The sequence below is a fragment of the Rissa tridactyla genome, chromosome 4 (assembly GCF_028500815.1).
Source record: "Rissa tridactyla isolate bRisTri1 chromosome 4, bRisTri1.patW.cur.20221130, whole genome shotgun sequence".
NCBI classification, from domain to species: Eukaryota; Metazoa; Chordata; class Aves; order Charadriiformes; family Laridae; genus Rissa; species Rissa tridactyla.
In genome coordinates this window covers 5492429-5508486 of record NC_071469.1, presented here as the reverse complement: position 1 = coordinate 5508486, position 16058 = coordinate 5492429, and the positions used below count along the sequence as shown (strand labels likewise).

General features: G+C 37.9%; 1 protein-coding gene across 3 annotated transcripts in view; it reads right to left on the bottom strand.

Moving 5' to 3' along the window:
- NELL1 (neural EGFL like 1) overlaps nucleotides 1–16058 on the bottom strand; it is a 292766-nt gene that overhangs the window by 210566 nt on the left and 66142 nt on the right. For all 3 annotated transcript variants that reach the window (XM_054200528.1, XM_054200530.1, XM_054200529.1), the window contains exons 6-10: nucleotides 15559–15631; nucleotides 15230–15312; nucleotides 9650–9784; nucleotides 8685–8787; nucleotides 5220–5293 (exon numbers count right to left, since the gene is read on the bottom strand). In XM_054200528.1, coding sequence (XP_054056503.1) covers nucleotides 5220–5293; nucleotides 8685–8787; nucleotides 9650–9784; nucleotides 15230–15312; nucleotides 15559–15631 — 468 coding nt within the window. The remainder of the gene's footprint in view (nucleotides 1–5219; nucleotides 5294–8684; nucleotides 8788–9649; nucleotides 9785–15229; nucleotides 15313–15558; nucleotides 15632–16058) is intronic.

The window sequence follows — 16058 nt, the reverse complement described above, 5'->3', positions numbered from 1 at the left end:
AAAGCCTAGCTCAGGTGCCAGAACCAGTACAGGCAAAACTCTTTGCTGGTAATTAGTCTCACCAGACATGCCACACCGATTCAGCTCCAGCATTAGCTCTCACAGCATCAAGCCGCCCTGCGCAGTTATGTACCCAGAAACACCTGCAGAGTCAACAAGGTGCAAATGATGCACAAGGTGCCCAGCAGCTCACAGGACTCACAGCTGAGAAGCGCAGCAGACCCAGGGAGTGCAAACTGGCTGTTCTACAATCACTCCTAGTCGCTACCCCAGAGACTGCAATTTTAAGACTAAGCAGGGCCAAGCCGTTTTTCTCGCTTCCCAATTGTTGCATCAGTCACTATCACAAAAAAAAAAAAAACAAAAAACAAAAAAAAAAACAACAAAAAACAACCACACACAGGCATCAGTTTTCTTTTTTTTTTAAAAAAAGAAAAAAAAAAAAGCAGCTCCCTACAGTATCACATACAGCATGCATCATTGAAGCAAGTGCCCACACAAGAACAGTGAAGTTAATGGAGGTATTAGGTCTCCTTCTGATCTTACTTCCGTAAGCGAAAGGGAGGAATCCCTCATGGTTGCCTGTGCAACTGCAGCAGCAAAGGTGATAAAAGAACCAGACACGCTGAGCCGTCATTTACTATCATGTTATCAAACTACCCGCTGGAAAAGCTCTGGCTATAACTTATCCCTTATTCAAGCTCAGACAAGGCAACTGCAACAGAAAGGGTACAGTATGTCAACATATGGAAAAAAAGCAATGACTGACAATAAAGCTGGTGAAAAAGATGGCAAGAAATCGTATGAAAGTCATATCAGTGATCCAGATGAGTCAAAAAGCTAAAGACAAATTCAATCCAAGCTCATGCCTTCTTTAGTGAATCATAAGGAGATATAAAAAAAAAAAAAACACAGAAATTGAGAATTGCATTCATTTAACGACAGTAAGAATTTATTTCCCTGAAGTTTTCCATTTTCTGCAGAATTTGCATCTTGGGAAAAGAAATCGAACATATTTCTAATTAAGTTTTTAAACAATTAAAATGTTTCCACGTTGAATATTCTTTGGATTAAAATCAATTTGTTATAAACCAGTACAGATCCAATTACAAGAATCATCATCATTAGATTTCAGATTTTATCCACTGAGGTAAGTAACAATGGTTCACACTTCAGAATTATTGCTTCAGGCAGCCTTAAAAAAATTACTGACTTTTTAATACTCAATTCACATATGTAATCATAGACTCTGGACAGAAATAGATGTCAAAAAGACATTCTTCTGGAATAAATAGGTCAAGCTCCAACTGTGACATACAATCCACAAAGAATGAGATCCGGAGACAAACATTTACAACAAGATAATTAAATTTCGTGTAATTACAAAGGTAAGTACATAAAAAAGAATTGGCTATAAGCCTAATCAGTGACATGCAGTGAAAATCTGAACCACAAACAGCTCATCTCAGATGATCCCCTTTGGAAAATAATAGCAAGATTTCAGATAAGGTTATTTTGGTTTTTTTGTCGTTGTTTGAGGGCTATTTTTCCCCCTTTTATTTTAGCTGTTGTTAATCAGCCTTTCAGGAGAAAGTTCTAAATAGTGTCCTTAGCTGTCACGCTAGGAACCACATTGTTCCTTATCTTTATGAAAAACTTATTAGTCAAGCTTCCTGGAAGTCACTGGAGCCCTGTCCATCTTTCTAGAATTTGTATGAAACTCTCTGACTGCCTGCTCCCAGCATTAATGAAGAGGAATTTATTCTTGTACCCTTTGCTGTCAAACACATCGTCCAGTTATGAACAGACATCACATCCTTCACAGGCATTAACCCAAAAGTCAGCTTAAGCTGTAAATTCTCAATCCAACAGAAGTTACAGAATTCTTTCCATTGACTTCAAACGAGCCACGTCACCATACTGGTGAAATCCACAAGCCAAAATAACCACTTATTGAATGCAGAAAGGTGCAGTTTTCTAAAGCACAAACACACTTGCATTTTCTAGAGGGTCTCAACACGCTGGAGAAATGGGCTGACATGAACCTCAAGAAGTTTAACAAAGGAGAAGTGCAAAGTCCTGCACGCAGGGAAGAACAACCCCATGTGCGCTGGGGTCACCCTGCTAGAAAGCAGCTTTGCAGAAAAGGACCTGGGGGAACTGACAGATGCCAAGTTGAACACAAGCCAGCCACGTACTCTTGCCTGAAAAAAGGCTAGTGGTAACTTGGGCTGCATTTGGCAAAGTACTGCCAGCATTTCGAGGGAGATGATCGTTCCCCTCTGCTCAGCGCTGGTGAGGCCACACCTGAAGCGATGGGTCCACTTCTGGCCTCCCCATTACAAGAGAGATGGAGAGAGACCAGCCAAGGGCCACGAGGATAAGTAAGGGACTATAGCATCTCTCACAGGAGGAAAGGGTGAGAGAGCCAAAGAAGAGAAGGCTCCAGTGAGACGTTACCAATGCATATAAATACCTAAAGGGTGGGTGCAAAAAGGACGGAGCCAGGCTCTTTTCAGTGGTTCCCAGTGAGAGGATCAGAGACAAACTGATCCAAACTGAAACACGAGAGGTTCTATCTGAACATCAGGAAACATTTTTTCAGTATGAGGGTGACCAAGCACTGGCACAGGTTGCCCAGAGAGATTGTGGAGTCTCCATCCTTGGAGATATTCAAAAGGTCTCTGGATGCGGTCTTGGGCAACTGGCTCTAAGCGGCCCTGCTCAAGCAGGGGAGCTGGACAAAATGACCTCCAGAGGTCCCTTCTGTGATGAACCATTCTCTGAGTCTTCAAAACACCTGGGCACTAATTTTGTCATTTTGCCATTGTAGATTAATCTAGAGAGTGTTTGTGGGCATGATTCCAGCTGGGAATGGCTGTCCATCCGTAACATCTGTGCTTACAGTTAAGAGGATATGCATCATAAATACATTTTTAGTCTGGATTACTTCTCCGAAATAATAAAAAAAAAAATCATCACAACCTAATAAATAAAATCTTTGATCTATCTAGATCCATCAGTATTATTATTTTTGTTGTAGATGGAAAAAAAAATATAAAAGTTAATAGCCTCTTAAACTTGGATAAGTACCTATACAAAGAATAAAGTAACGATCTTCAAATAAAAACTGAAATGTGAAATTTCAACTTTATCTTTTTGACTTTGCCCCACCTACAAGTACATCCTCCTTTACAGACACAAGAGCTACTCCCCAAGATTTTTAAGTCATCTTTACCAACACTAATAAATTGACAGTTGATTTGTACTCTCTGTTGTGTTCCTTCATGGATCTTGATGTCTGTTTTTCAAGTCTGGAAAATTAAATCATACTAATTTTCTTATGGGCCTTTCCCTAGCACAAAGCCCTTCCTTTACTCATACAACACTTTGTCCAGCAGTAGGCTTGCATCAGATAAAAAAAGATGACAACTGCCACAATTTGACTCATCACCATTCATCCTTCATCTAGTAAGCATTCCTAATTGAGGCAGTAAATAAGCAGGTGCTTTGCCGGTCATGCTGAAGACACATTGAATGAACTTCCTGTCTAGAGATACATCATGTCATAGAAATAGAGGTAAACACCCACTTAAAAACTCTTCTGAGTCAGAATGACAAGCTTTGCCAGTGAGGTTCATTGTCTTCTTGAAACACACCCATGGAAATACCATTTTTGGTTTGTTTGTTTGCAACACGGACTCATTTTTTTTCATGGTATTGCATTCACATATGTTGTTTCAAGTACTTATCAATACTCTCCATTAAGATGTAAATAACAAACTGCAGCGTTACTGCAGTCAGCATTGCCATATCAATTTCCTTTAACAGTAAGTAAAATGCAAAAGCTCTTTCCATTATTATTTTAGTCATTTCTAATACAACAGATATTTGATGGTCAGTACTTGCTTTTAGTCTTCATGAACGTATTATCATACTCATAACGATGAATATAACGCTCTCGTTCACAACACAGAGAAGTTACACTGTCATAATTCAGATCACTCTCTCTGGTTTCACTTTAATGTTCCTGTTCTCATCTTATTTCATATAGGCACTTTCCCTCCCAAATAAACATTCTATGTCATATTATAAATAATAACAGGCACCTTAGTATGTCTTCAAGGCAGCGACGTTGCCCATGTATTTGTATATACAACGCTGAGGACCCCTATACAGCTAAACACTAATAACAGCAAAGTAATTCTGCATAACAAGTTGCTTTTACAACATCTGCAACCAGTTATTGTCCATTTCCATTAGTGAACATAAAATTGCTACTCTGTACACTCAGCTACAAGCACAACAATAACCAGATCATTGTAATCTTTTCCAAATGTTTTTCATAATTGTTCTAGCTTACTTATCTGTCAATAACATTTGTAAGCCTCCTATTTATCACCCTTCCCCCTCTACAAATTCAACAAGATGTAAAGCCAAAAATACTTGAAAATTACATGTGAGAGCAAATGTGTTTAAAATAGCTGTGCCTTTCTGAAGCGATAAATCATATTTAAAGCACACACATACTCACGACCAATACATGTCTCAGGACAGCAATGGACCTTTTATAATCATCTACTACTACTCTCTTCTTCTAAGGCTGGTTTGGACAACAACTGGTTTCCTGCCACACTTACACACCACATAGCGCTCTTATATTCACTAACACTCCCTGAATGTTCCTATCTAATGCAGTCTCCATTTACCTGCATTCTTCAATGTTGACTATAGTCGACTAAGCGTTATGAACTTGCCAAGAAAGACGCCGGTCCACTCCAATACTTAGTAATTTATCTCAATTATTAGCAGGGCTACATATAGTTTAAGTAATACTAAGGTAAATCTAGGGTAACTCAAACAATATAAGCCAGGTTGCTTCAAATTTTAGCAATTTGGCTGAAATTAATAAGTGGCTCAAGATGTCACTGCCTTTTTCTCGAGCTCATGAAAGTGGAGATAAATGAGAAAACAACCCTCCAAGTCATTATGCCCTATTTTTTATTACCCTGCAAGGGTCACATTCCTGTCTTGCTTTCATATTTGTGGTTTTCACTGACTTCAAGGGCTCCCCCTTTAAGACAACGGATGTCACATTTGCATGAAGGAAGCCTAAAGAAATGCACTAAGAAATGAAGGAAGCCTAAGAAATGCACTGTCACTTTTGAACACCACATATACATTTAAAATCAGGAAAAGTTTATACAACTGAAACTTACTCGACATTCCCTGCAGCTCTTGGTTAATACTCGTTGACCTTCTGCTAGCACTTTGCCTCCATAGATACACTTTGCTGTAATTTGAGAAGGCGGCAGGAGATAAAAAACAAATAAATTAAATAAGTATTTAATTAGTAACCAAATGCAAGGTGTAACACAAAAGTAATAATGGTATTCACATACACTGAAAAAATATGGATATGTTAAAAATATGATGCATTTTGCTTTCATCAGAAGTCAGCATTATCACAAATCACAAACAAAGTAGCTAACAATAAATTCATTTTAAGAGCAAGTACCATCTTTACCCAAACTGAAGAGGAAGAATGAGAGCATAAGACAATATGTACTGCACCAAATTCATTAGTATTTGATAGAAAACATTTTTGATGCTGACATTCTGTAGATTAGCTACAGCATTTGTGTTACCAGAGGTCTTCATGACTCACTTCAAGAACTGGAGACATTTATTAGTGAATAATATAAGCACAGATTTCAATTAAACCTTCAGATTTTTGGGGGACACAAAGGTGAACTCTTTGGCTTGCTGGACCACTACAAAAATGGATTAGATGCAGCAAATGACTCTAAGTCAACAAACTGTAAAAAATATACTTCAGAAAAATATTCCTAAAACACACATGAAATAAGCAGATTTCCCAGGAAACTGAAAGCTCCTACTAAAAAATTCCTGTCTGAAGATTTGCCCCTTCTGCTAAAGATAACCAGCTCCCCAACCGAACCAACAGACTAGAACCCATGAGCACTCCTCATTCTGTTCAAGACACAGACAACCACCTTAGCTTAGGACTACGGCCACCCTGAAGAAGGTAACTTCCAGCAAGGCCACAGTAGCATACACCTCAGTCAAGCATTACCATAACGATCCCAGTCCTCTTGGAACTAGCTGTCTAAATTTCAATTCCAGAGGAGGATAGTAAATCCGTTAATTAAAGAGAACAGTCGGACTACTATGACCTTACACAAATCAAGTATCCACCATAAAGGCACTCTACAGTACAAAAAACTGACAAAATAACTTTTTGTTGTGGTGTTTCAGCTTGACCAATAACAGTCTGACCTACGACACTGAAAGGAGAGCTAAAAGGTACCAATCCTGTGTTGCAACTTGAACAAAGCCTTAAAAGTTTCCTGACTCAAGGCTCAAGGCACGTGTACAGTGAAAGCGTTCAAAGTACTTGGTTCTTAAAAAAAAAATAAATAAAAAAAAGGTCACAGACTGTCTAGTAACTGGTTTACCTCAATTTCTCTCCTAAATACCAAGGTAAGGGAACGAAGCACTTACAGGTGCATGTGTGCAACTGTCATAGCCAGTTTGATTCCTAAATTTTAAACATAAAAGACGGCTAGTTCAATCTTCATAAACTGTCAGACTTACATTTGCTTTGTTTTGCTTAAACTTACACTCTTGAAAATGCTCATTTCCTTAAAAAAAAAAAAAAGAGCACAAGATTTTCAGAACAACCGTTTCTACCACCAACAATACATTTAAAAAACAGGCGGCTTCTTTGTGGTATCCCAGTTTTCTTCATTTTTCTAAGACTGCCCTAGTTTTTATGCCTGAGTTGTTGTGATCTCACTTATAAAGAAAACTTCAGATGAGGACGTTTGTTTAAAATTAGGAATCCTGGTAACTATTTTTGGGAGAAGATGAATTAGAGCAATTCCTTCTCTTCTTTCTCTCTATCTTCCTGACATGACTGCTTTTAACAAAAGAATGGACGTGCCAGAAAGCAAGTTAATGCACAACTCAGAAAAATGATGAGATTTTAAGCAAAATTATAGTCTTTTGTCAAATATTAGTCGGAAGGCTAACACAAGATGGCAGGGATCAAAACAGAACCACCTCATTTTTAAAACCCTTAACATATGAGACATTAGAGCTACTTTGTCTGTTAACCCTCAGCTAAGGCGGGACACTGCTCAATAATCCAGCCATTCAATAATCCCCAGAGACAGCCAATTACAACTGATGATTCTATCAGAGCTAAATAGGAAAAGCACGGGGAAATTAACACCTGCAGTGCAGCTCTTTGGAAAGCCTCGGCAATTACTGCTATCTACCCAAAAATGACTGACTGTGGCCCTAGCACATCATTCTGTCAAGGAGCTGGCATTTACAACCAATTTCAATCAACTTCCATACATCTCTTCCCATTGACTGACATGCTGAGTTCTTGTCAGAATAACGAGTCAAGTTTGTGCCAATCACTGACAAAAGGCAAGTTTGATTGTTCATCTTTCCATTACAAATAACAGGAAAACAGTTTACTTATGGGGATTTATGTTTAATCTACAGTTTTGTGCCTTGGAATTCCTTTGTGTCAGATTTTGACCGTTGTGCATACACGCACGTCAGCAAAGGCGTGTTAAGAGAAGCATCCAGTTTCATAAAGAACTTTCTAGACTCTCAACATTACAAATAAAAATATTTTGAGATTAAAAATATGGGCCAGCATAGCCACTTTACCACCCAAGCACTCTGTTCATAAACATCTTTTAGCAAGCAGAATACTCATGCCGACATATAGCTGAAGGAAATGAGATGACACAAGTAAACAAGAGCCAGTGCAAGATCGCAGCTAAAGGACGTTTGTGCATGGAACTCATGAATTCAGTGACTGAAGAAAGGTGACAGAATGCTAAAAAAAGTGTTATTATTTTCCTAATAAATCTTAAAATAATTCATCATCCCTGTCTTAATGAATTATTGAAAAACTCATGATGAAGTTTACCCTTCTCCAAGAATAGAGGGGCCAGAAGATAACCTGTGCTTCTTAAGGTAAGACTGGCACCAGTATTCAGCTAAAAATTCCATATATAAGTTGTCTTTGTCCCTTGTACTATTACTAAGGCAACGAATATTGAATGTTCCTTCCAGGAATGTTACAGCTTTCATTTCCAGAAGGAACTGAAAACTGACAATAACACTGATCACACAACTTCCTTTTTTTCTTTCTTCTCATTAATTTAGTTTGAAACTAATTACAGCAAACTATCACTCCACACAGTGACAGTAACCCAGGGTCTGAAATTCTGTCATGTTTATTTTAAAGAACAAGCTTCCAATGCAAAATAAAAGACAAGAAAAAGATGACAGCCCAGTTTATTACTCATCACTACAGAAAGTTCAGACCATAGGCTTGATGCTCCTCAACATCAGCAGGAGATACAAGCTGAAGCCAAGTAAGGCTTCCCAGCCGCAAACAAATACATTAATAACTTCACACTGACAACAGGCAAAAAAAGAGAACCTTAAAAATTTGCAATGCATGTTCATTTCTCAGCAATTATTTATTTTCTTCTTAAATCAAGTTTGCCACTGTGACTCACGTTACCTGAATTACAAGGACCCATGAAAGTCATTTTAAAATGCGCCTGCTTTGAGAACAAGTTTAACTCTGCTTAGAGAGGGCAACTAAAAGGTCTGTGAGATATACTTACCCTTACATATTTTGCAGCACTGGCTTTCCACGTGCACTGGGAGAGCATCAGGAGGACAATCGAGAGGAGGGCAGGACATCCTTCGGCACTCCACAACTCCACTCTAAGCAAAGGTTTTGAAGACAAAATTCAACTACAACTGTTGCAATTGAGTATTTGTAAGAGAGTATTTTATACAAAATACAGAAGACAGAAAACTACTTAAGTAAATGAAAATAGCATTCTGGATTACAGACCCATCCCTCAGTAACAAGTTTAATCCTATCCAACTACAAAACTTGAATCAAAATGCATCTGAAGATGAACCACCCCATTTTGATACACATTACTGGTTTTGCCTCACTTTCCCTTAACAAAGCGCATTAAGTGGAAAACATAGGCTCATCTTTACAAGAACATAAGCACCACTTTCTGCAGGCTGTGCCAATCATCTTTGATATTTTTAACAATCAGTTTTCTATTTTCTTGAGCAAACAAAGACTCTCTTCAGATATTTATCAAATAATTTCAACAAGACAAGATTTACATACTAATTCTCTTCTGTTCCTCAGGTTTTCAGAGTCACAAACTGAAACCAGAATCTGCATGTTGTTACCATGCAAGATGCAACTGAGCATCTATGAATACTATTAAGATAATGCTTCCTTTCTGAAAAACTACTGCAGTGAAAACAACTCTAAACCAAACACACACAATGCCACACTTTCACCCCAAAACCATAAAGTCCTCACAGATATAATTAGAACAAATAAGAAAGCGTTGTCAAGGGAAAGCAGATTTTATTTATGAAGCACATAAGCAATGCCTAATTTTTATTTATTTTTTTTACCATTTCCCTCCCTATTGTGCATACTGCCACTAGATGCATACTAAAAACATAATTCTCAGAGTTAACATTACATATTCAAAGACCATTTTCACATTTTAATTAGGTCCTACTCCTTAAACTCTTTAGAAATTCTTACTTTGCATGTGCAATTCCTGCAGTGATCATCTTCAACCCATGAGTCTTTGTCTCTGTAGATCAATCCATTTACTTGACAAGTCTTCTCACAATGACAGTCTTCCAATTGACTCAGTCTTGTTTCTGCATAATTTAACTGTAAATGAAAGTAACTTGATGAGATTTCTGCAATTCAAACACATGATTTAAAAAAGCAAATATGAGAAAGCAGTACACTTATTTTTAACTGAACCAAGTTTGACTTCCAAACACTAAACCAGGACGTCGGCAGGTATAATCTAACGCTATTCCTCAGACTTTGATGGAGTCATCCATGCCAACTGACAACAGTGTGACTCACCCAACTGTCTCTTGTACTGTAACAAACCCCACTAAGATCCCCTCAGGATTATCCGGGCACTTCCAGAAGTACACAAACTACAACTGTTTTTTAAAAATATCTAATTGCTCATCAACCTGATTACAGGTCCTAAAGCACAAAGACCAGCAGACTGACCTTTCCTAATCATCCCTATCTCACCATTGTCAAGCATCAGGCAGACTAATACTTTCTGACTTTTAGAAAAGTCTTAACCTTACAATAGCAAGTGAGATTAAGAAGGGAAAGAAGGCATTTTAATTCAGTGTAGTACAAAATATTCCCAGACTGTGCTTAATGAAGAAGCTACACTCCTGGTGTAAACCCTGGGCTGGTGGCTAGTTCTTAACACTTCTTGCTGTTTCCATTACCTCCTCAATTACAACCACTAAAATGCGTATCAAGAAGCTAAAACTGACGCATCTTTTCTAAGTATTACATCTGCATGCTAGCAATTGCTATGTTTACTGATGAGATACCATGCAACAATAAGAGGGGACAATACTAATTCATGTAGCAGCAGCAAAGGACAAGGCTTTTTGAACGACCCTCTCCTAAACCATATCACAGACACCCCCGCCTTCATACAAGGTACCATCTTCCCATCCTCCAGAGAGGAACCACCCCACCTACGCACACCTTGTACCCAGTGCCATCATCTCTAATCCCTAAGAGCACTCAAAATGATTTTCCTATTTACTAGTACTAAGAATAAATAAATACATACATACATATTTAACATTTACAAGTAAATATGTGCAGTCTTCAGGCCACAGAACTGCCATTGCTCTAAAAATTACGCCGGTGCCAGTTGGATAAGAGTTTCTCGAGGTCTTGGTTTTTTTACATTCACATTTGTCTTACGCGTATAAGTCATCATACTGAAGCCACTGCAAATAGCAAGGCTACCTAAATCTGGCACAAGACAAGATGCATGCATACTCTATTCTGTTATAAATATGATGCTATTATCCTACATTATAGATTGCTACATTTTAATAGTAGCCAATTTTATAAAAAAAAGAATGCATAGTGCTATAGTATTTTTTGCATAATGGCATATACGTGAATTTCATATATTTCCATCCTCTAAAATTCCATCCACTTTCAATGAAAGTATTCTAATACATCCTTTTTCATTCCTGACAGTAAAAGAGCAACATATTTAGGGGGAAGAAAAAGAAAAGAAATACTAGGCCAATTTCTGTGATATTTTTTTTTTTTCCTCTGCAGTCCTCTTGAAAGCAAGCCCTGAATAAAAGCTCTTTATTTCTTAAATTGTTATTCTGGCATAATAGGGGATTGATACTCATCTCCCCCAGACTCAGCATGATCTGGTGGCTTCCAAACTGCTTTTCACATTTTAGAGGTAAAAACTATCCTCTTACTGAGCTGCTGCTTTTCATCAGAAACCCTTTTCAGGTCATTATATTCAGTCATTATATTTACAGTATATAAGACATATTCAGTTTGTTTAAAAAGGTGTTTGATTTGTCTTATACTTTCTTGACATATTTTTTAAATTTTTTTTTAAATGAGCTTTCCCATATAAATGGGCTATACAAACTTTGGAGAGAACAGACTTCAGACATACTCAAATTTCATAGTAGTACTTGATATTGTCCTTTGTCCTAAAAATTACTCCCTAGAGAAAGAACAAAACTCAGAAAACAAATATTTTAATTTCATTAACATTTTCTGTCATTTGCGTTACCTTGGTAAGTTTTATTTGCTTAAATATCATTTACCTCCTGTTCTAAGAAATATCTTTAAACTAGCAGATCAAGTAGACCACCAGAAGGAAGGCATGCAACAACAAACCCTCTGATACACAGAGGTCAACGAACGTATCACAGCCCACAGAATCTGTTCAGAAACAACATTTAACTGTTACCTGCTGCACTAGTGACCAGAAACATTGTTTGTTTCTAAACTTCAAGCCTTAATTGAGAAATTTGTACTGAGCTCAATAAAACCATGAATTCCTAAAAATTAGCTGAACTATCCTTCCAAATGCTGCCAAAAGCACACAACTGGATTTGCTGAATGTTTAAAACATCAGTAAAAAATTCTCAAGTTTCAGACATTTTTTAGGTTGTGAATAGAAATAAACTAATGAGGGAGAAGAAGCCCACACCATGCCAAAAGTTTTCCATATACTAACCAAATCCAGAATTCTTAACATTCCGGAATATTTGGCTAGCTATTATTCACAAAACTTATTTAACACTTTCCTTGCTTCTCTTCTGCTCATATAAATAACTGAAAGACTTCTGTCAAAAATGTACTGTTTCTGGAAAAATTAATAACAAAAATATAAAAAAAACCAAAATTATCAAATTTACATGGAAAATTTTGTTAAGTATGAAAGTATTCATGGCAATATAAATCCATGATGTAAACGAACCAGATTAATTAGTCCATCAATGAACCCAAGCTCTTGACTCTTCTTGGTTTCAATCAAACTCAAGCTTTAACCTTTCTCACCTCAACCAAAGAAAGATTCCGTAGGAAGTTTTGTGCTCTTCATGTAACTCTTCATGTAACAAGCACGTCTGAACAAAAAGCACGCCCTAGTGTGGCCCCATAATTTACCAAAAAGAAATTATATTCCACTCAATTATATTCCACTCAGTCTGGGAGATGCCCAGACTGATTTCAGTAGATTGTTAAAAGTCGCATGAATTATTTTAGCCATTATATTTAAAGAGGAATTAGCAGCGTTCCAGAATGGCAGTTGGGAATGCTGAAATAGAACATGATCCTTTTCTCCTGCAGCAAATTAACAGTTTTAGCCAGATTTCTAACACTCTGACCTATGGTGTCTCTCTATTTAAGGACAGAAGTTTAAATCAATTAAACACATATACTGGAGAGATTCAGAATTAATTCAAATGATGACAAAAATAAAATAGGCTTTAAAAGCTAGCATTTATTCAAAAGCTGTGTCCTTACAAGACATCGGTAGGAAGAGGACATAATGGTGGTTAGCTTGCTACAGGTCATGATCAAATGTTCCCGTACATAGCACTCCATAACAATCGGCTACAGACAATGCTCAGCTGGGCCCCTTACACAGTCCCCATGTCCCATCCGGACCCAGCACTAGACACACGCAACCCTGAGGTAAAGCCCAAGGCAAGAGGGTACTCTCTCCTCCTGCCTACTTACTGCATAATTTGCACTGCTATCAAAATTACTGGAGCCTGAAGACACTAGTCTGATGATTTCTTCCCAGACAAGCCCTGGTCTGTGTCTTCATAGTTTTATGGTATGTAAACTGCACGCACACAGTCATTGCAAACAACATTCCCCGTCTATTCAATGCTGTAATACACTGTAACCAAACAGAGATTGAGGGAGAAACTGAAATCCTAGATACAGCAGAACCTAAAATCAACAACTAGACATCAAGCCACAGGGTTTGCTTTTCCAAAACATCATGTTCATGCTGCACATCTCTTGGTGCAGGACCAGGTGCTGGGGTTCATTGCTCACGTTCGTTAGCAAGTTGTTATCTGACCAGCTGCCCTGCTAAACAGGATCTCTGCAGGCAGCTGCCCTTCTAAGCCTTGCTCTTTGCCTTGCCATACATCAGCCCCATATGATATACTTGTACCTACATTAGTACACCACTTGTGGCTATTGCGGCTAGGACTAAAAAGGCAGATACAAACCTTAATGCTTCCCTTGAGTCCCTCCATTTTTAACTTGCATTTGCCTACCAAATTAACTTCCTTTCCTGCTGCATGCATTTTTCCTGGACAACAATATTTCTGTAACAACTGTAATGAACCAGCCAGTGCACTGCTATAACACAAAGGGAACTCGCAATGAAGGATTATCCCAGCACCACTTTATGGAAGCAGAGTCTTTGCAGTACAAATACTGTGTTATTTGCTTCCCCTTCTAAAGTACTAGCAAGCAAAAATATAATTAACAGCAGAGAAAGCAAGTTACTCAGTACAGTGCATAATTGGAATTTGCTTATACCACCAGCAGGGCTCAAAATAATTGCCTTTCTTTCACAGTATAAGCAGCAAACTGAACTAAAAGCTTCACATTTCGCATTTGGAGTCAGCCTGTCCAAAGCATGTCGGCTGAGTAAGTGGATTGTCAGTATAATGCGCACACTCTCTAGAAACAAAGTTTCCCCTTTCTTATTAGGAAAGAAAATAACACTTAAAGGCAGCACAGTAAAAAGTATAATGCTTTAAGCTGGTAGCACTACTATGCAGATCCTATTTTTGAAATTCCTGTTTGGTAACTACATTGAGATTAAAGGCATCTACAGCTTGGTTGTAGTTGCACTTATGCATTAATTACTCAAAAATTTAAGTGCATTTTCAGATGAGACAGGTGAGGTAAATTGCCCTTTACCACAGACCAGATGGTTCACCAACATTAACCTCAAAAAGTGTTCACAGATTGCCCTTTAACACACATCAGGGGTTCGGTCACCTCTAAAACACAGCTGGCTACCCCAAAACTTCACCACAGCCTTAGGTGAAGGGCCTTGGCTAACAGAGAGGTTAACTGTGTATTGTGGGAGCAGAGCCTAAAGAAATTCTCCAAAAACCCAAACAAAAAAAACACTGTAGCTTCCCATTCATCCTATTCGCAATCCAAACCAGGATGGGTAAAAAAAAAAAAAAAATAAACAAAAACCAAGCACACACCACACTACCTGGGAGCTGGGTTAACTTTTACACTGGTAAAAGCCATTGATCAAAGGTGATGTCAAGATCAGCACAGCCAGCAGCTTCACAGGCATTTCCATTTTGGGGCCTCATTTCAATTCCCAGGAAGGAGACCATGCCAGTCCCGATGACTTCACAGGACTTCCCACAGGCAACCACACACCCTCTTGCAGCATCACATGGTGAGGAAATTGTTAAGGGATTTCACTCCTTTGTTTCTGCATTTATCCCTCAGCATGAAAAGAGAAATCATGCTAAGGCTTCTTACAAAAAAATCAGACCCTGGGCATTTTGTCACTATCTTACAAATAATAAGGCAGACAACAGCAACTGTATAAGGCTTAAGTGACATCCATGAAGCTATATCCATAAGTCTATTGCAGATAGGGCTACTGGCAGAAGGAGGAAAAAAAAAATGGCTCTGCTATGAAAGTGTAGAGTAATTGCAAAAGGAATAAACATTTTCACACTGGTCTTAGCACAGAAGGAAATGGGTAATTGACAAAGAAGCTTAGGTACCTACTTTTGCAGTCATTTTTGCCAGGAGTTCTTGCAAATCCATGATTCCTTGCACCAGACTTAAGAAATCACTGCAGGTCGGGCATGCTCAATAAAGGAAGAGTAAGAAGAAGCAGAAAGGAAGAGAAGGAAAGACACAATAACCCATAAATAACCAACAGTATATCAGATTTGATTTACCTGAACGTAAAATGCAATCTGTTTACACACAATTTTTGCCTTCTGGAAGTCAGCACACACAAAAATTACAAGCCTGAAAACATTATTTTTAAAACAAAGGAGTAATTTGTATGAAAAATCTAAAACAGAGACAGTAAAGAAATTGCTACTTACTGCGATTCAGATTAGGACACTGCGTTATATATCCATTAGGTATAAAGATGACTTTCACATCTTGAATAACACCCTTTGTGAAAGAAGAGAAAACTGGTAATAAAGATTACAAACATTCACTTGGATCTGTACCAGCTGTTTCACAAGTAATTTCTTAAGTGGGTACAAAAAATTGACCAGCTCACTCTTCCCATGAGAAAAATAACTGAAAATAGACAAAATATAACTCCTCCCATCTTCCTGTGTGTTTGGATATTAATTTTCATAAAACACAGAAATGATACTGCTCTGTCTTTTGCAATCGCCAAATATAAGCTGCTTAAATGTCTTAAAATGGGATGAGACTGGTGAAAAAGCAGTGCAATAATATCCATTATTCAAGCCTATGACACACTTTTCCAAAAGACAGAAAGAAAACACAGCAACACTCTTTAGTGATTCAGCCAAATAAAACTGTGAAATAAAACATTATGAAAAGAGAAGTATATCGTGCACGTGGT